Here is a 19,912-nt window from a genome sequence, read left to right as displayed (position 1 = left end):
TGAAGCTCTTCAGGTATTTGCTATGCGACCATAATTAAAGGAATTTTTATTTAATGTATATACTGGCTGGCTTTGTGCTCCTTAAACATTATCTCTAAATACAGTGTTACTAAAATGAGCAATTCCTTAAAAATGTTTAAAACACTTTTTTGAATTAATAATTAAATTGTTCATAAAACATGTATTCTCTTTTCAGCATTCTATAATACCCAGAGGATCTTTATCTCTAAAGGTCTTGGCTGAGCTACCTATTATTGTTGTTCTTATGTATCAGGTTAGTATAGTACAGTATTTTGCATACAAATACTTTTTACTACTGAATTGTTCATCTAACTTTTGCTGGCTGGCATATTATTAAAAATAACTATCTTATTTTCAAGATTAAAATATGGTGTAATAATAATCTATTGAGATTTCTTCATTTTCTCTGATTAGCTCTCAAATATGTTGAACACAATTGTGAGTTGTAAATTTCTCTAATACTTTTTTTTTAAAGCTCTACAAACTGAACATTCACAATGTGGTAGCTGAATTTGTGCCCTTGATTATGAACACTATTATAATACAAGTTTCAGCTCAAGCCAGGTAAGCATTTTAGTATTATTTTGATGATATATGGAATGAACTTCTTAACCTGCCATTCAAGATTGCCCAAAATATTTTTGTCTCAAACCTTTTATTTTTTGCTTCTAGTCTTAGCTACTTCTTAGTTCAAATGCACTATGATTATTTGACATAAAATTATCCTATGATAACACTTCTAAAGTTGAAATAATTGGCAAATTTGAATATTTCCATCATATGTCACTAAAAATATATGCAGTAGTGCAGTAGATCCCAATTTCTTAATTGACAGTGAGTTTTTTTAACAGAGTTTCTGACAGAAATCTGTATTACCACAGATAGTATGCAATGGTGATCATGTTAGCTAGGACTTTGCAGTTGTTTATCTTTAGGAGCCACTGGTGATACAGTTTTGTGCTTCCAAGCCTAGCTTGGGTGAAGCTTTGTGATATTGCAGGTATCTGGCCGCTGTTCTACCTGCTTTATAGACAGATGTTTCTAAGGAGCAGCAAGTGGTGCTGAGAAGTGCAGCAAGAGTAATACCTCTGTCTTTCCCTATCTTCCCAGATGATCTGAATAAGTGGTTGAAAAAACCACTCGAGAAACTCGAGAGACAAACAAGTCTGTGGGAGGGAATGTTGCTTGGAGAAAAAATGGCCCCAGCTAGGGGAAGGGAGCCAACTGTTTGATGCCAACGTATTAGCTTGGTTTTCTGTAGGGAGTTGAAAATTGCATTGTTGCCTCAGGGCTGTGCCTTTCTACTTAGAGCATAAAATGTTGGGAATTTGAATGGCAGAGGGTTGGGCTCTCCCATGATGAATTTATTTCCTTACGAGGCAGAAACCTCTGTTTAAGATGATGTAATTTGATACTTCTGTGAATTTTCTGGATGAAGGTATTAAAGAGGAGGAAAAGAATAGTTAACTACTGTTCAATTTCATTTCAGGCAACATAAACTTTATAACAAGGAATTGTACGCTGATTTTATCGCTGCTCAAATTAAAACATTGTCTTTTTTGGCTTACATCATAAGAATTTACCAGGTAGGCTGTATTTTTGTTATTACTCTTATTGCAACAGATCTCTGGTTACTATATGGTGGAAAGTCTACTAGAATGGCTGCAGTGCATCAGGAGTTGGAGAGGAGAGCAAATGAGTAGCAAGTAGGACCACAGGGCTTTACTTGGCTCTCCTTTCAGAAGTATTCTTATGTGAATGCAAAGTGAAAATGTTGTGGTACCTCCCTCAAGCACTTACGGAATGGCTACTGCATTTACTGCGTTTTATTTTTATCAGTAATCTTCCTAAGGAGAAATCAGTGAATTTTAATTGAATGCTGTTTTGCAAATGTAAAGCAGAGCTTTAAAGTAGAATGTCATAATAATTGTATTCTCATTTTTTTAATAGGAATTAGTGGCTAAATACTCTCAGCAAATGGTAAAAGGAATGTTGCAGTTACTCTCCAATTGTCCAGCAGAAACAGCCCACCTCCGGAAGGAGCTTCTGATTGCTGCTAAGCACATTTTAACAACAGATTTGAGGAGCCGTACGTGTTACTTTTTTTTATAATGTATTTATAAACTGGAAAGATTTCAATCATTTCTGTGTATTTAAGAGGTACACTGCATACTATTTGTTTTGGACTGTTTTGCCTTTTCGCTTTTTTTCTTTTTCTTTCCCCCTCTCTGCCAAGCAACTTTTTGATCCGTCTCTTTCCTCCACAGTATTACTGGTCAGCTATAACTGAAATATTAATTTCATGACATGAGTGCTGTGGTGGTTGCCTTGTAAAATAATGAATTGTCTTTGCATCTAAAGTCTTTCTTTATTCCCATTGCTTATTTGTGCCTTCCACTCTGAGTCTTTCAGATCTCTTTCCCTGCGGCCCAAACAATGCTGATGCTCTCCTTTTCTCTTCCCCCTGTATTTTTGCAGAACGTAACATTCTCGTAAAAGCAAAGACAGCCTACCATGTTATCTCTTTCATTTAAGTGGACCTCAGTGATTTGTAGGCCATTTCAAATTTCATTCAGAAAATGCTGAATTTTTATCTAGAATATCATTTGGAAATCTGAAGAATAAAGGTTGCTGAGTGCCCCTCTTTCTCTTTGAGTTTTTGCTTATTTGTTAATAAATTTTAGCTTGTGTTATTTGAAGGTGGGAGCAATCAACCCTTCCTTTCATTGCCATCATCTGCCTTTAGGGTAGACTTTCCTAATTAACTTTTTGAGTTCTGTATTTAGAAAGAAAGAAAATGCTTCTTTGATCTTGCTTTTTCATTTGAACTTGTTACTGTTATCTCTCCTTTATTCCTTGTATCCCAAGATGCATATATTCTTTCTCATATTTGGGATAGAGCTTATGTGGTAGATGCCCCACAAAACAGAGTTGCATTGGACAGTGTTGTCCAAACTCATCCTTGGCAATAACTTGTTAGTTATGTTTAAAAAATTCTGTAAAGTTGAAATTAATGGAAGCATTTTTTTTTTCCCACCTGTAACTGTTTTTACTGTATTAGTGCCGTTGCTTTGATTGCATACTGTAAAGTTAACTCAAGGAGTCAGTAGAGTTACCAGAGGCTAGTCGAAAGTTTGCTTGCAAATGAAGCTGTCTCTTGTAAGCTCCAGGGATAAATTTTATAGTGAAACTTTCTGACTTTGGTTTAAATATCGAGGATAAGTGGATTAATGCTTAACTAATTTATTTAGATTTTTTATTTTTGCTAATCATTATGTATAGCCTTCATTTTCTTTTTCTTTTTTTTTTAATATTATAGAATTTATTCCATGTATGGACAAGCTCTTTGATGAATCTATACTAATTGGCTCTGGATATACTGCCCGAGAGACACTGAGGTATGACAAAAAGGTTGGAATATCTTCCTGAGTGCCCGCCAGGGCTGTTTTCTTTCAAGATTAATTGATACTTAGTACTATGTCTGTATAGAATTCGAAATGTTTATATAACTCATTTTCATGGAATCACAGAATGGTTTAGGTTGGAAGGGACCTTAAAGACCACCCAGTTCCACCCCCCTAACATGGGCAGGGCCACCTCCCACTAGATCAGGTTGCCCAAAGCCCCATCCAGCCTGGCCTTGAACACTTCCAGGGATGGCATCCACAGCTTCTTGGGGGAACCTGTTCCACCCTCATAAAGATTTTTTTTCCTAATACCTTATCTGAATCTCTCCTCTATTAGTTTAAAGCCATTGCCCCTTGTCTTATTACTGCCCCTTGTCTTATTACTGCCCCTTGTCTTATTACTGCCCCTTGTCTTATTACTGCCCCTTGTCTTATTACTGCCCCTTGTCTTATTACTGCCCCTTGTCTTATTACTGCCCCTTGTCTTATTACTGCCCCTTGTCTTATTACTGCCCCTTGTCTTATTACTGCCCCTTGTCTTATTACTGCCCCTTGTCTTATTACTGCCCCTTGTCTTATTACTGCCCCTTGTCTTATTACTGCCCCTTGTCTTATTACTGCCCCTTGTCTTATTACTGCCCCTTGTCTTATTACTGCCCCTTGTCTTATCACTCAAATCCCTGAATTATTCTACATTCCCTCATTAGTTTCTAATATTGGATGGGCTTCTGCTGCTGTAAGGCATGGTTGTTTTTTAGCACTTGAATAGCACAGTGTGAGCATAGGGCAAAATGAGATGAATGGGTGAGTGAAAATTACTTGAACTGCAGAAAGCAACCAAAACAATGGTCACAGTAAATCCAACTCAGTATCTTCCCAATATGTCTTGAAACTACTACCTAAGGTTGTGTTCAGTGTAAAATCTGAATGAGACTTAAATTGTTTTGTCAATAAGTACCTTAAAACTTGTTCACATAACAATTGGAGGGGGAAAAAAAAAAAAAGAAAAACAAGGAGAAGGTGTACTTTCTATGTCTTCAATGGTCTACTAGTTTTTAGGTGCTTTTGCTAACCAAATTCAAGTATGTATACCAGAAGACTTATTTGCTTTTGCTTCAGAACCAACTGTACCGTATTGAAGATGTACTAGGGTTAGGAGTGTTCCGTCTATTAGATGTTTAAACCTAGTATTTGAAAATAAATTATTTTCAGAGTTTATCAGTTTTCGTAACTACTTTTGAAATCATGAGTCATCAAGGATTATTTGTGAAAGAGCTTGCCAGCTCTGCTTCATATGTGGTTTAAAGCATCCTAATTTGCTCTCGTCTGTATGTAGATGAAAATATGTGCTGAGGATGTTCAACATTGGTTGAATAAAGATCAGAGAAGTAATTCTAACGTTAGTGTTGTGAAATGGATTAATGCATCTTTGGTAGAGTTATGCAGTAGCTGTGTATTTGAAAAAGCTGTGTGAACCGTGTTTGCATATAAAATAGAAAGTTTTAGTTTAGAATCTTGAAAATAGCTTCAGGCAGTAATTATTGGTTAAGTCCAATTAGCAACAATTATAATTGTCCTCAAAGTGTTTTCTTCATTTCTTGTTTTTACTGATAGACCACTTGCGTATAGCACACTGGCAGACCTGGTGCATCATGTCCGACAGCATTTACCACTCAATGATCTCTCCCTTGCTGTCCAGTTATTTGCCAAGAACATTGATGATGAGTCCTTGCCTAGCAGTATTCAGACAATGTCTTGCAAGCTTCTGCTAAATTTGGTAGACTGTATCCGGTCTAAAAGTGAACAGGAAAATGGAAATGGTAGAGACATACTTATGAGAATGCTGGAGGTATTGATTTGTTTCATATTTTTGATAATAAGTTGAATATACTATTATTTTGTATCGTCAATTGCACTTTGCTTTCTCATTCAGAAAGGACAACATGCAGAAACAGTCTACATCCTGTTTCATTTTCTGTAGTTCAGAGAAGGGCTCTTTGAAATTCTATGCAACTGGGATAATGCGTTATGTACAGTGGAGATGCTTTGCCAACTCAGCTTATTGAGTGACTTGTTTCAAAGTGGGAATCTAAATGCTTGTGCTGATAGGAATTGCTTAATTTTTTTATGCTTTAGTTGTAATCTCCTCTCTTTCCCTGCTTAAATTTATAATTTAAGGATTATATTTATTATGCTTTACGATTTTTATTTTTTTATTTGGATGGTTTGTTTTTTCTTTTCTGGATAGTGAAATCCTGAAAGACAACTATCTCAGGTTCTTGGCATAGACCAATGCAATCTGTAAGATGTGAAAACCCCACGTTTTCAAGACATGCTGATGCTTTTAAGGATTCTCTTTTATATGAAGGAGTGTTTTTTTAATTATTTTTAAATATCATAGAATCATCAGACGTGCTCTAAAAGCTCTCAACCATGGTGTAGTACAAGTGAAACTCCACCTGCTTGATGTAGCCAAGTTGTTAACTGAAAAATGTTGCCTAGTATTTCTCCTATCACAAACTAAAGTTGCACTCAATTGTGAAGTTAAATGCTTCTAGTGTAAACGCTTGTTTAATAATCTTATTTTTGGGATGTGAGAGCATGTTTTGAAATATAAATCAAATTGGTCTTAACATTTTAGGATGACTGACCAAACCATATGGCTTTTTTTTTTTTTTTGAAAGAGAGATCTAGAAATTTTGGGTTTAGTGCGTCCCCTCCGTCTTTGACAGTTCCGTGTCACCGACTGTCGTCATTCTGAATGCACTAAGGAGGTCATTTTAGTCATCTCCAGATTATTTGATATTATCCTTGAACTACTAAACAGTGCCCCAGCACAGCTTATTTTATTTCATTTAAAAGGTACAGAAAACTTTAAACTGAAACTTCTGCAACATGAGCCTTGTTTGGTGCCAGCCAAGAGGCAAAAGTGTTGGGGACCACTGTTCTTGAATTGATTGTTGCTTTTTAAATCTGATGTGCTACATGCACTGTCAGTTTATATTTTAGTTTTAGGCATCTTATTAACTGACAGATTCTAGCTTTTTATGCTTAGTAGTCAATAGACTGAAATAGTAAATCTTACTTTTAAAAATAAGCTCAAGTTGCTTTTCATTTTAAATTAAATATAACTGTAGAGAGAGATCAGCTTTTAATTTTCAGCAAATATTTTTATTGTTTGAACTTGTTTAAAGAAAACATACTTTTTGATACGTTTAAAAATGTTTGCAGTCATTTGAACGATTCCAGAAACACAGTTGTAAATTTTACTGGTTTATGTCGACATGAAGTATTAGTATTATTAAATTTAGAACATTCTGTGAAGAAGAAACTTATTTTCTTTTTTTCCTCCCCCTCTCCTCTCTGCTCTTCTATTGGCCTTTCCTCCTTGTGCCCCTAGGTTTTTGTTCTGAAATTTCACACTATAGCACGATACCAGCTTTCTGTAATTTTTAAAAAATGCAAACCACAGTCTGAACTCGGGGCTGCTGAAGCCGCACTGCCTGGAGTACCAACAGCAGCAAACGCAGCACCTGTTCCTGTTCCATCTCCTGCCCCAGCCACTCCAGTGGCCCCTGCACCAGTGCCTGTGTTTGAAAAACAAGGGGAGAAAGAAAAAGAGGATAAACAGACGTTTCAGGTCACAGACTGCCGAAGCTTAGTAAAAACCTTGGTTTGTGGTGTCAAGACAATCACGTGGGGCATAACATCATGCAAAGCTCCTGGTGGTAAAACTTCATACTATTTAATTACACTTACCTTTTGTAATTCTATGTCTAGCATTAAAGCACGTTGTATTTTTAATAAGTAACTACTGTTGTATTTTGTCTTCTTTCAGAAGCACAATTCATTCCCAATAAGCAATTGCAACCTAAGGAGACTCAAATTTATATAAAACTAGTAAAATATGCAATGCAAGCTTTAGATATTTATCAGGTATGTAACCTGACCACATGGCACTTTCATTTTATACAATTTCTCTGTGTTATATCTTCTAACATGGATTTCTTTGTCAGCTAAAATACAAATTTTGTGTGTAGTATATTTCATGAAGTCTTTAATTTCAGGACTACATTTAGTGGGAAATCTTACGAATTTCAAAGTACTTATCACTTGCAAGAAACAAATTATTTTTTTAGTAGTTATCATTGTTTGTTTTTATGCTGGCAGGTCAGACTGTAAAAATCTTGGTCTTTTATGTGGCGGATTAAATCTATTGGTGTTCAAATGATTTTTTTTTAGTTGAGTTATCAGTTAAAGTATTCACTTAGCATATGTCTATCTTCTGACATTACACAAAGCACTGTTGAAATGTAAATGTATATGATTTAGAATTAAGTAATTTTACAAATACACTGATATCTCCTGCTGTTGTCTTTTTCCACTCCTGACTCCGTGATTTTAAAGTCTGTGGTGAACACACTCCGTTTTACTATTCTTATTGTCAGTGCTGGCTTTTGTGATTTTTAATTGTATAAAGCATGCATGTGAATCTTGCATAATGTCAGTTTTAATTGCAAGATACTTTGAAAATAGTGGGGAAAAAGTTGCTCCAAATTTTTTTTTCCAAATTGCTATAGGTTCAAATAGCAGGAAATGGACAGACATATGTTCGAGTAGCCAACTGTCAGACAGTCAGAATGAAAGAGGAAAAGGAAGTTCTGGAGCATTTTGCTGGTGTCTTCACAATGATGAACCCTTTAACTTTTAAAGAAATCTTTCAAACTACCGTTCCATATATGGTGGAGAGAATCTCAAAAAACTATGCTCTTCAGGTATTTTGTTTGTTTGTTTTCCCACCCATTGATAATAACCAGCCTGTAGAAAATAGCTCATTCCTTAAAACACGTAAGGCTGAAGATGAATTATTAAATAATAATGCTGAAATTAGCATGCTGGATTTGATTTGAAACAGTGTATAAAATGCTTTGTAAAGATGGATTTTCAAAAAATTTACAGAGTAAGTGATGCAATGCAAATATGAGCACTTCAGATAAGCAGGGAAGATATGAGTGGACTTTTATTCATGAAAGGTATTGAACATTTTGAAATTCCTGTTCTGTTTGAAAGGTTGTTGTGTTAATGTTCTGTTCTGCTATTTTACAGAGCACACTTCCAATTGTATACATCTAAAATATAAACTTTAACTTGGATATTTAAATTATGTACACGGTTATTTTCCATTGAGAATAACCTGAATTGTTTGCACAGCAGTGAAGATAGGGGAAAAAGTTGATCTTTTTTTGTTTGTTTTAAATTGGTAGTGTTTTAATTTCCTGTGTTCTTTTCATTACAGCGACATTAATTCCTTTGTGGTTCCCTTTTATAGATTGTTGCCAATTCCTTTTTGGCAAACCCTACTACCTCTGCACTCTTTGCAACAATTTTGGTAGAGTATCTTCTGGATCGACTGCCAGAAATGGGCTCTAATGTGGAACTCTCCAATCTGTATCTCAAGCTGTTCAAGTTAGTCTTTGGCTCAGTTTCACTATTTGCAGCTGAAAATGAACAAATGCTTAAGGTAAAGGTCATTTGGAGTAAAAAAAAAAAAGAATCTTTTTTGTCTCTTAATGCATTCTTCAGATGTTTGAAGAAACTTTTTGTTATCTCTTTCGTTTGATAGTCTTTTCATGTTTGAACTACTGTTAGCACCATTATTGAAACACCAAATACCTCATTGCCGTATTTATAAGAGTTTCTGTGAACGTTTAAAACTAAAGTGATGTGCTAATTCTGAGTCTAAATAACTGAAACATGCTTGTGGTCATAAACCTTCACAACAGTCAGGATAGGTGTATCTTTTTTTGTTGTTGTTCCATATTAACTGAAGGCTTTTGATTAGATTGGTATCTCTTGTTTGTGTGTTGGTGAATCTTGTTCATTTATATCATGTTCAGTAATGACATGTACCTCAAGTTAAAAACATACTTCTGTGGTGTTGAAAAGTTTGCATTAAGGAATTCTGTTTTTCTATTAACAACATGTTTGTTTATTTAAAAAATCCATTTTGTATGTTGAAAATGAATCATCTCTTTCATTGAGCTTAGAAACACTGTGTTCTGAGCTTGAAGCGAGAGCGCTTTTTCATAAAAATATGCAGCATAAAATGCAGCTGCCTATATACAGAAAAACTTCACAATAGTAGTAGAACACTACTCCTTCTCACAACGTGACCCTCAATTTCTTTTCTCCCTACCTTTAAATAAACGCGTCTGATACAGATAACTATATAACAATGGTTTCTGTTCTTAATGATTTGCTGTAGCAGGATTAGTTCAGTAGTTGTTTTCTGTGTAGAACAGAGTAGATAAAACTATTTCCCCTATTTCTTTGAATAATTACAGTAATGTGAAGTGATTTTCATAACTAATATGATGCAATATTCGTATAATCTTGGTTAAATTCTTCTCTTTTGTCATCAAAATTGAGGTCATTTGGATGTTATAAGCTGGAGATCCAATTTAAAGAATGTGATTTACTACCTTCACAGTTTCATGCTCGTTACGTTTTTGTTTCATCAGGATTGATGATATGGGCCTTGGGTAGACAATTTAATTGAATGATGAAGGCTGTTTGCAGCATTTGCATAGCAATGTAGAATACTTCTAGATCTCAATAAAATCCAGAATTGTGTCACTGTTTCTACCTGATCTGGGAGAATTCTTGTGTTTAGCAGCTAATTTTAATGATTCCTGGCTGCAAACTGTTAATGTCCAATGCTGTAAAAGGCCACTGAGTCTTAATTTTTTGGTTCTGTAAGTGTTTTTTCCTTGTAAAGTTAGTCTTTAAAGTAAATTTTTAACATTCACAACATTTAAGGATTAATGATGAAGTTAGATCTGGAGTAAACTAATATTGTGAAATGTCTTCTGTTATCATTCTGACAATTCTGCTACCATCCTTAGGTTCTCTGGAGCAAATCTGTTTTGTTACATCAGATTTGTAGAAGTTTTTTTATTTTAATACAATTAGTGCTTAGAGTAGCAAACAGACTTGATTGTTTGGCTAATGTGAAAGCAGCATTTAATTAACTAAAGAATACTATTGTTTCTTGGTGCTGCTCAAATAACAGATTTACTTTTTAACAATTCCTCAAGTGGTTATAAAATTAGGGTGGTATCACATTACTTGGAATAACTGAAGGTTTTTGATTTGAAAATCTTGTCTCATGCTAAACTCTTACACTGCAATGATGATGAAATTGATGATTTATTAATCTTAAAGCTTTATTTTTTTTTATAGCCACATTTACACAAGATTGTGAACAGCTCTATGGAACTTGCACAGACTGCCAAAGAGCCTTATAACTATTTCCTGCTGCTCAGAGCACTGTTCAGATCTATTGGAGGAGGCAGTCATGATCTGTTATATCAAGAATTCTTGCCGCTGTTACCAAACTTACTGCAAGGTAGAGCAATACCTTTATTTCCCCATGCAGTTTCTGATCTTTTTATGTGAATACTAGTAATAAAATTATATTATGTAATTAAAAACAAACAAACATCAAAAACACAAAGCCCTAACTCTGATAAGTAGCTGCTGACTTTGAGCTTAGCACTTGATTAAATATCTTGGATTTACTCTCATCTGCTTCAGGCTCCATAGCTCTGGCTGCTTCACAACTTCTGCTGCTTGTTTTCTGCTTTCTCTTTTGGGACTGTTGGGTGTTTGTTTATTTCATGTTTTGCAATGAATAATTTTATTAGCATGAAGAATGAGGTGTAAGGATAGTAGCAAAAGCAAGGTTGCCAGGCCATCACCGATATTAAGGGAAGAATGTTACAGAGAAGCTCTGGCTGTCCTGGAGTTGAGGATGTGTGCACACCTGCTGGTGCATGATAAATATAAACGCGAGTAGTGTCAGTTTCCAAAAAGAAATGGAAATATGAATCAGTTTGATTAAATTAGCATATATGCTTACAAGTGCTATCTTCCAGAGATACTAGAGATGACCAAGGAAACATGCAGAACTACTTAACCTAAAGGCAACCTAAATCAGAGCAATTTCAGGAGAGTAAAATCCTTGCATTTACTTTGCATATGTCTATCTTCTGTCTTCTGAAGTTACACAAAGCACTGTTGAAATATAAATGTACATGATTTAGAATTAAGAAACTTGCAGGGACAATTTCTATTGTAGTTAGCAAGTATGTATGTTATGTATAACTCATTGTGTAAAATGCATGTCACTGTAGAGCTGCTATCTTCGTTTGTGGAATATATGAAATCTTCCTGCTCTGTGTGTGCAGTAAGTTGGGGAATGTGTTTAGTGTGTATGGGACAGTGAATGACCCATACGCATTTCATGTTCATTTTCAAGAGCCCAGATATTTTTTTAAACAATTTTCTCCATGTGGATTTTTTAAATTGATACAAAATTAAGGTTTGGGTCAACAGTCTTTTTTTTTTTTTTTTTATTTTCGTGTACTGTATTCAAAAGCTACTTTATTTTAACATTTATTTAATATTAAATTTCAGTGTATGCATAGCTGTTCTTTTTGTATATGCATGTACCTACAAAAACATTCAATGCATAAAATCCGTAGATGGAAGTTGTAATTATGAACGTACTATATTTTCTAAATACATTCCTTAGAGATATGAACTTTACATAATTTTAAATGCCAGGCTATTCTAAGTGTAGGAAATAGCAATTTTTGAACAATTAACTATGGACTGTCATTTTCTTTTGAATGTGTAATTTATCAATGATTTTCAGGACTTAATATGTTGCAAAGTGGTCTTCATAAACAACACATGAAGGACTTGTTTGTAGAGCTCTGCCTCACGGTGCCAGTTCGTCTGAGCTCATTGCTCCCTTATCTGCCAATGTTGATGGATCCCTTGGTGTCAGCTCTCAATGGATCTCAAACCCTGGTTAGCCAGGGCTTAAGAACTCTTGAATTATGCGTGGATAACTTGCAGCCAGACTTTCTGTATGATCATATTCAACCAGTTCGAGCTGAGCTTATGCAGGTAAATGTGTTGTTTCCTGTTAAACCACAAGAGGTCGTTGATTCACTAAACATTAGAATTTTATGTGAAACTTTGGTTATAAAAACTTGAAAAAACTGTTGTGAGAACCATGCCTGTCTGATTTGTGTGCAAAACACCATTTGGTGTTATGCTGCTAAACTGAAAATTCTGAAAATTTTAAAAGTGAATTAATCTTTTCTTCTATACCCCCTGTTAAGAGGTTAAAATTAAGAATTAGGACTCAGTACGAAGAATATCGCTATGTTTAAGATGAATTAGTACAGAAAATGTTTAAAAATTGCTAATTTCTTGAAAACAGAACAGTCAAAACAAATTGCTTTCAGCATATCATGATTGACAACTATCTACGATCTTACATATCCAGTGAAGATGGCATGGCTGAAATTTGGAACATTTTAAATGTGGCTATTTCCTCTAATAGTGCTAGCATATAGTCTACATTGCCTTGTTTTCTTTTTAGATGTTGAAACTAGCTCTTTGAGGTTATTTAACTTGGCCCATGGTGGTGTTTTTTTAGTTTCCTGTTTTTAATTAAATTCATAATGTTGTCCATCTAATATTAACAATAAATACAAAATTACATGTCAGTGTTGCAAAGATTTTGTATCTGATTATATTAGTCTAATCTATAACTGTGCTTAGGACAATCTGTTTACAGTTTAACTGTTGTGAACTTATTGTTTTTATTCCATTTAGATAAGTGTTTTTTTTCCCCTTTATGCAGTATCAAATAGAGGTTATGCAGTATCAAATACCTAGATAAAAGAATAAACGTTTTGTTTCATTTTTATTTTTTATTTTTATACATTATAAGTTGAAAAATTGTGAAGTGAGGCTGTTCTGACCATGTCACATTTAAAAATACTTACAGGCTTTGTGGCGTACACTGCGCAATCCTGCAGACAGCATTTCTCATGTGGCTTATCGCGTACTTGGCAAATTTGGTGGAAGTAACAGGAAAATGTTAAAGGAATCACAGAAACTACAATATGTGGTCACAGAAATTCAAGGACCCAGCATTACAATAGAATTTTCAGACTGTAAAGCATCTATTCAGCTCCCTATGGAAAAGGTAAGGACGTTTTGGAGAAGTAAGGACATCTTCTGTGCGAAGAAATTACCTTGTTCAGTTTTCCTTCGTTGCAGACTTTTTGAAAGTTTGTTTGCTTATAAAGAAAAAAAAATTGGTCAAATGTGTGCTGTCTGCCATCAATTCCAGATATGAATTAATAAATATTCAACGTTACAGAAATTACATGCTTAAAAGTAGGCTTTAGGATCTCACACATACCTGAATTTGTTTTGATATCCCTCCAGTTAGACAAGGAGATTTCTAATTCATTTCTTCCGTAATGAAGAACCAGAATCTAAACCCACTTCTGTGTTTGTTGTTTTTGTTTGTTGGTTTAGGTTGTTTGTTTGATTTTGTTTTTGTTTTTTTGAGTTGTCAGACTTTGCAGGTAAAAATGTGAAAAGTTTCAGGAGTTGCTAATCATCATTCCACTGATGTCAGGCATTCTTTGTATTTCTTAATTTGGGCAGTCCAAATCGTATGTGCTTTTTAAGTGATTTTTAATATGTATTAAAAATACCATTCCCTTGATTAATCACTTTATAATAAATAGTAAGAAATAGTGTTTTATTACTATCTTTTTTCCTCTCTCTTGGTTGTAGGCAATTGAAACTGCTCTGGACTGCTTGAAGAGTGCTAACACAGAGCCGTATTATCGGAGGCAAGCCTGGGAAGTAATCAAGTGTTTCTTAGTAGCTATGATGAGCTTGGATGATAATAAGCATGCATTATATCAACTTCTGGCACATCCCAAGTATGACAATTCTTTAAACGTAAATGTGTATGTAAAATTTATAGTGTCTTTAGAGTAACCTAACTTAGAGAGAATGGTTAGTCTAAACAGTGTATTCTGCATGGTGTTTCTACCTTTTGGTTTATCCTGCTTCCTTTTAAATTGATGCAGGACTTTTCAAATCTTCCTCTTGGTTTTATCTGCATGTTATTTAATGCAAATAACATCTGTTAATGTTCCAAATTTTTATTTTCTTCCCTTACTCACAGTTCGATGCACAATCTTTAGATATGACAAGACAGTTTCTTAAAAATTTAATTGTAGTTTAATATATTTAAATAATTGGAGTGTTCTGATGTTTAATAGTGTTTCAAAGATAAGATTGTAATGTTTTTTGCGTGCTTCTAACTTTTTACCAAAGTGAAAGAGATACAAAATTAAGTTTCCATTTAGTGACCAAACTGTAGGATAGTCACATACACACAGCTGATGTTCATGGATGGATCAGTTTTGATATATGACTTTGTTTGTCTTAGGGCAGTTAAGGATTTTTTATTTTTTACATCTTTTAAAATTTGAGTCATCGATACTTAGTAAGTTCATTGCTTTTAGACAACTTTCACATCTTTGCCTACAAAGTGTGTGCTGACTTTGAGTTGCAGTATAGTAAGTGTTGCTAAAGAGCATAGTTGCTATTATAATTGGGACTTGTTAAACTTGACATAAATATAGCTTTGCAATGAATAGGTTCTGTTGGGTCAGTGATTTGATAAGTAATGTTTCAGTCTTGAAAGATTAAAATCAAATGTCATTTTAAAAAAGGGAAAATGTCAAAATATTGAAAATGACATTCTGTAATTGAGTTGTAGTGTGAAGCCTGTATACCTATTATTTGGAATATATGTGGCTTCTTCTGAACCACTGGCTTTAAATGTTCATGATGAAATTGAGCTATCCATCATGTTTGAGACCAGTGGTTGACAAAATTAATACCAACTGAATGAACCAGTCTAGCTCTATCAAAATGAGGAGAAAATGGGAGGTGGAAAAGGAGTTTGATATCAAGAGCAAACTGTAAATCAAGTACTTGATGATGTTCATAGTTGAGCTGCCAATACTGCAGTTCAGGATTATAATGAACTTAATTTTGTCTTTCAGCTTTACTGAGAAGTCCATACCCAGTGTAATTATTTCGCATCGGTACAAAGCTCAGGATACTCCAGCTCGTAAAACGTTTGAGCAGGCTTTGACAGGGGCATTCATGTCAGCAGTCATCAAAGATCTGAGACCGAGTGCTCTGCCTTTTGTAGCCAGCTTGATTCGCCATTATACAATGGTGGCGGTAGCTCAGCAGTGTGGTAAGTGAATTGGCCTAAAGATTTTGTGGTCATGAGAGGGGTAGAGAAGTTTTTTCCTTAACACTGCTGACTATTATAACAAGTATTATTCTTGTTATTGTTATATCTTGTTATGACTATTATAACAAGTGATATTCTGGGTAGATGTGTTGGGTTTTGTTCTGTGGCTGAATTATTTTTTAACTATTTATAAATAATAGAGCAGTGAAAATTGTTAAGCAAGTTTTCAAAAACATTACCTAATAATACTCTTAAAATGCTGAAGCAAATAAAATAAATAGGGTTTGGTACAGTGTATATCTCCAGAGCATTTGGGTAACTTGATAGATGCAGTTATTTTTGCAGGTGGTTTTTAATTGGGTTGTTTTTGCTTGCAGTTTTGCGGGACTATTAGAGGAACTAAATAAATGCAAAGCACTGTAGCGTCTTCTACCTATGAAGTAAACTTTTTGTTTGGAGTTGGACTGTATGACGTGTTAATGTAATCTGAATTTCTTAAGATTCTTCGTTTTAATTAAATCTTCTTAGCAGGCTTCTGCAGTGTGTAGTGTAGTGCATAGAAGAAAATATTCAAGTAGATGTAATCTTTTTTTCTTCTAAGAGTGAAGAATGCCTTACAATCCATTTATATGCAAATTGACACATTGCTTACTGTTTTTGCCATCCTCTAGTCAGAGAAGTAGTAAAATTTAATTGAAAGACTATTCATATTTCAATAGCCATTGTTTTATCTTTTTCTTCTTCCTCTCCCTATACAAATTACAGGTCCTTTTCTGCTGCAGTGCTATCAGGTTGGAAGCCAGCCTAGCACAGCCATGTTTCATAGCGAAGAAAATGGGTCGAAAGGCATGGATCCCTTGGTGCTTATTGATGCCATAGCAATCTGCATGGCTTATGAGGAGAAGGAGCTCTGCAAAATAGGAGAGGTGGCTCTAGCAGTGATATTTGATGTTGCAAGCATCATCTTGGGGTCAAAGGAAAGGGTAATATTATGCATAATTTTCTTATTTAGAAAAAATTTGTAATTACCTAGTTTCAGACAGCTGAATTTTGTTTCTAAAATTTCAGAGGATACCAATGAGCTGAAAAAACAAACTGATAGAATTCTTTGTTTCCAGGCATGTCAGCTTCCCTTGTTTTCCTACATTGTGGAACGTTTGTGTGCTTGCTGTTACGAACAAGCTTGGTATGCTAAACTAGGAGGCGTTGTGTCGATTAAATTTCTTATGGAACGGCTTCCACTAATTTGGGTCCTCCAGAACCAGCAGACTTTCCTGAAGGCACTTCTCTTTGTTATGATGGATCTAACTGGAGAGGTAAAGAATGAATGTACTATATCAAGTAATGTGGGGGAAACTAGTTTTTTTTTTCTTAATTCACACAAATTGAGCTTTTTCTGATCTTGATTTTACTTAACTTCAAAATGTATTGTTTCTGTAATAATTGCATTTGCTCATTTCAGAGTAGAAATGTACGAGTCTCATTTAGATCAGTGAAAGATCTCTAGATTCACTGTAACTTGGACTGCATTTAGTTTGGAGGTGTTCATCTTATTAAAAAGCTGTATGTAGTTACAGATAGCTAGAGAATTGGCTGCTTGATCTTTTCTCAGTTGTGAATCATATGGTGACACCGCTGCTAAGGTGTTCCAGCTCTTAGATTTCACTCATTGCAACTCACAGCTTTGGAAAGATTGGTGGGAAGATTAGTTGAACGTGTGCCTTTTCCAGAGGATTCATCACAGACAAGTGCAAAGTTTGTTGTTGAGTAGTGTGTAGATTTGTTATTTTTGTTTTGTACTTTAAAAAATATAAAAAATAAAAATAATCCATGATACTTTAGGTTTCCAATGGAGCGGTTGCTATGGCAAAGACCACACTAGAACAGCTTTTGATTAGATGTGCAACTCCTTTAAAAGATGAAGAAAAAACAGAAGAAATCCTAGCAGCACAGGAAAAGTCTTTCCATCATGTGACACATGATCTTGTTCGAGAAGTAACCTCTCCAAACTCTACTGTGAGAAAACAGGCTATGCATTCGTTGCAAGTACTTGCACAGGTCACTGGAAAAAGCGTCACTGTGATTATGGAGCCACACAAAGAGGTAAGCAGAAATACTTACTGGAAGTCCAAGCAAGTCTAAAGTTGTTTACCAGTTTGACTTTGCAAAATGCGTTTCTGAGCGCACTTTCTCACATTAGCGAATTAAGTTCTTAGTGGCTTGATAGCATGTGTTTGTCATTTACTGTGTTTCATTGTTTAAAATACACTGTGGCTGGAGTACTGCCTCGTTACTTAGCCAGCATTGATAGTGATTTACTTCCTGAAATTATGGACTGTGCATCCTACTACCAATCAGATGGCAGGCCAGATAGATACTTTATTTTGACCCTGTGTTTTCTGTTTTATATCTAAATATGAGGCATATCCAGAAAGACTATGCAGATCAAAGCTGGTTGAAATTGCTTTTTGCTAGATGATAGCATTTGTTCTCTTGAAAAGCTAGTATAAACATACGTAAGTCCTGAAGGCCACCACAGCATATAAAATTATAGATGTCATTATTGCAATTTGGGAACATATAGAGAAGCCCCCCAGCTGATACCTTATATTGTTAAAGGTGTTTATGGAGGAGAGTGAAAAGTTGCTGTAATGGGGGAAAAAAACTTACCTGAACGTCTCTTTTTTTTCTGATGTTTTAGGAGCTTAAAATATTCTTGTTTCTGGACTTGAACGTTTTAAACGCTTAAGTCTATGAATTTCTTTTTTTTTATATGTTTATAAAGTTATGTGAAGTTATAAACTATCATAGATCTGTTCACAGAGGATATGTAATATTTGGAGATACTGCGTTTTCTCCCTGACTGACTGAATTCAGTTAGTTCGTAGAAACATTTTTCTTCTTGCTTAGTGATTTCTAAAGAGGTATATCTGGAGCCCCAGTAGGAAATGAATAGAAACGTCATACCTAATGTTGTCTTAGTGGCTAGGTCTATGGGATCATTTGAATATGCTGTTAATTTGGTAATCTAAATTTCATTGTGTAGGTCCTGCAAGACATGGTTCCTCCTAAAAAGCATTTACTTAGGCATCAACCTGCAAATGCCCAGATCGGACTGATGGAGGGGAATACATTTTGCACAACCCTGCAACCTCGGTTGTTTACAATGGATTTAAATGTCGTGGAACACAAGGTTTTCTACACAGAGGTACTTCCTTTTTATGTTCTCATATTTGAATGTAGCTACTTAAGTAATGATGGTGTTAGAATTCTCATTGCTGTAAATACGTTTTTCCCTATGTATTTTAAACTTTCCCTGGAAATGAAGAGTTTGCCTTTTGAAATGTGGACCAATGAAGTTGTCTGCCTTTATGACTAAGCTCTGAGCTAAGCAGAATGACTAGCTAAGTAGAATGACTAGCTCTGAGCTAAGTAGAATGTTCTAACGTGTTAAATAAATCTTGATGTTACATTCCTAGTCCTAATAGCCCTAACTTTAATATTTAAATCTTATTTTATGCACAGCATATATACGATACCAATGGTTGTACCAAAACGTATATATTTTCCGTTAAGGTTTTTGAGTCCCTAACTGCTTGGATAAAATCAGATATAAAAGCAAAACCCTAGTATGTGGATTTAATGTGGAGAAACTGTCTAGTCCTTTGGTTTCCTAGCAGTGTTGTCCAAATGTAAGTTAAGGGCTTTGATACCAACAGCAATTGCAGTTAGCAAGGCAAGTATGGGATATAGTTGTCCATTCAGAGGACCTTCATTTTTTTTTCTTAAGACAAAGTGTCAAAAAATGTCTATAAAGGTGAGAGTGATGTATTGATTTTGTGAAGATCTCAACTGTAGTAATGTTCTTGGATATAGACATGGGCATTGTTCTTGCATCGTTTTCTTTCCAACTTGTTCAGTGTTTTCTAACAGAAACATACATGTGTTTTGAAAATACTGTCCTGCAAAGAGGGCTCTATAGGAAAGAATTGTCCCTCAGGGCAGTTACCCATGACCATAGGAATTACTGAAGACATTTTCAGCATATTTTTTTCCTCTTAATCTCCATCTCTTCTTACCCCTGTACTCAGTATTTTCAGTATTTCACTGTGATTCAGGAGGCAAACTTTTCTGTAGACATTCTTTTACACCCTGTACCACATGTGCAGCATGTTTGCAAATAGACCTGCTAGGTATTGGCAAATTGTAAAAACACTAAGTTTTGCCTGACTTTTCTTTAGTTAGTGGGTTCTCTTGCCTTTGGCTAACCATCAGTTTTCATGGAAACTTGCACTGTAATTTCAAGTAGAATTTTTGCCTGTTG

At 34.9% G+C, this 19,912-nt stretch overlaps 1 protein-coding gene across 1 annotated transcript in view; it reads left to right on the top strand.

Moving 5' to 3' along the window:
* Positions 1-19,912, top strand: part of TRRAP (transformation/transcription domain associated protein) — a 92,875-nt gene that overhangs the window by 8,280 nt on the left and 64,683 nt on the right. Inside the window, exons 10-28 of the mRNA XM_035548873.2 lie at positions 197-274; positions 497-585; positions 1,511-1,607; positions 1,972-2,110; positions 3,341-3,419; positions 5,043-5,277; positions 6,829-7,156; positions 7,267-7,364; positions 8,009-8,203; positions 8,758-8,949; positions 10,671-10,836; positions 12,148-12,404; positions 13,297-13,497; positions 14,100-14,251; positions 15,389-15,588; positions 16,354-16,571; positions 16,707-16,904; positions 17,431-17,691; positions 18,635-18,796. Of these exons, the coding sequence (XP_035404766.1) occupies positions 197-274; positions 497-585; positions 1,511-1,607; positions 1,972-2,110; positions 3,341-3,419; positions 5,043-5,277; positions 6,829-7,156; positions 7,267-7,364; positions 8,009-8,203; positions 8,758-8,949; positions 10,671-10,836; positions 12,148-12,404; positions 13,297-13,497; positions 14,100-14,251; positions 15,389-15,588; positions 16,354-16,571; positions 16,707-16,904; positions 17,431-17,691; positions 18,635-18,796 (3,345 nt within the window). The remainder of the gene's footprint in view (positions 1-196; positions 275-496; positions 586-1,510; positions 1,608-1,971; positions 2,111-3,340; positions 3,420-5,042; positions 5,278-6,828; positions 7,157-7,266; positions 7,365-8,008; positions 8,204-8,757; positions 8,950-10,670; positions 10,837-12,147; positions 12,405-13,296; positions 13,498-14,099; positions 14,252-15,388; positions 15,589-16,353; positions 16,572-16,706; positions 16,905-17,430; positions 17,692-18,634; positions 18,797-19,912) is intronic.

The sequence above is a fragment of the Cygnus atratus genome, chromosome 15 (genome assembly GCF_013377495.2).
Source record: "Cygnus atratus isolate AKBS03 ecotype Queensland, Australia chromosome 15, CAtr_DNAZoo_HiC_assembly, whole genome shotgun sequence".
Classification (NCBI taxonomy): domain Eukaryota; kingdom Metazoa; phylum Chordata; class Aves; order Anseriformes; family Anatidae; genus Cygnus; species Cygnus atratus.
This window is presented reverse-complemented; position numbering and strand designations above follow the sequence as displayed.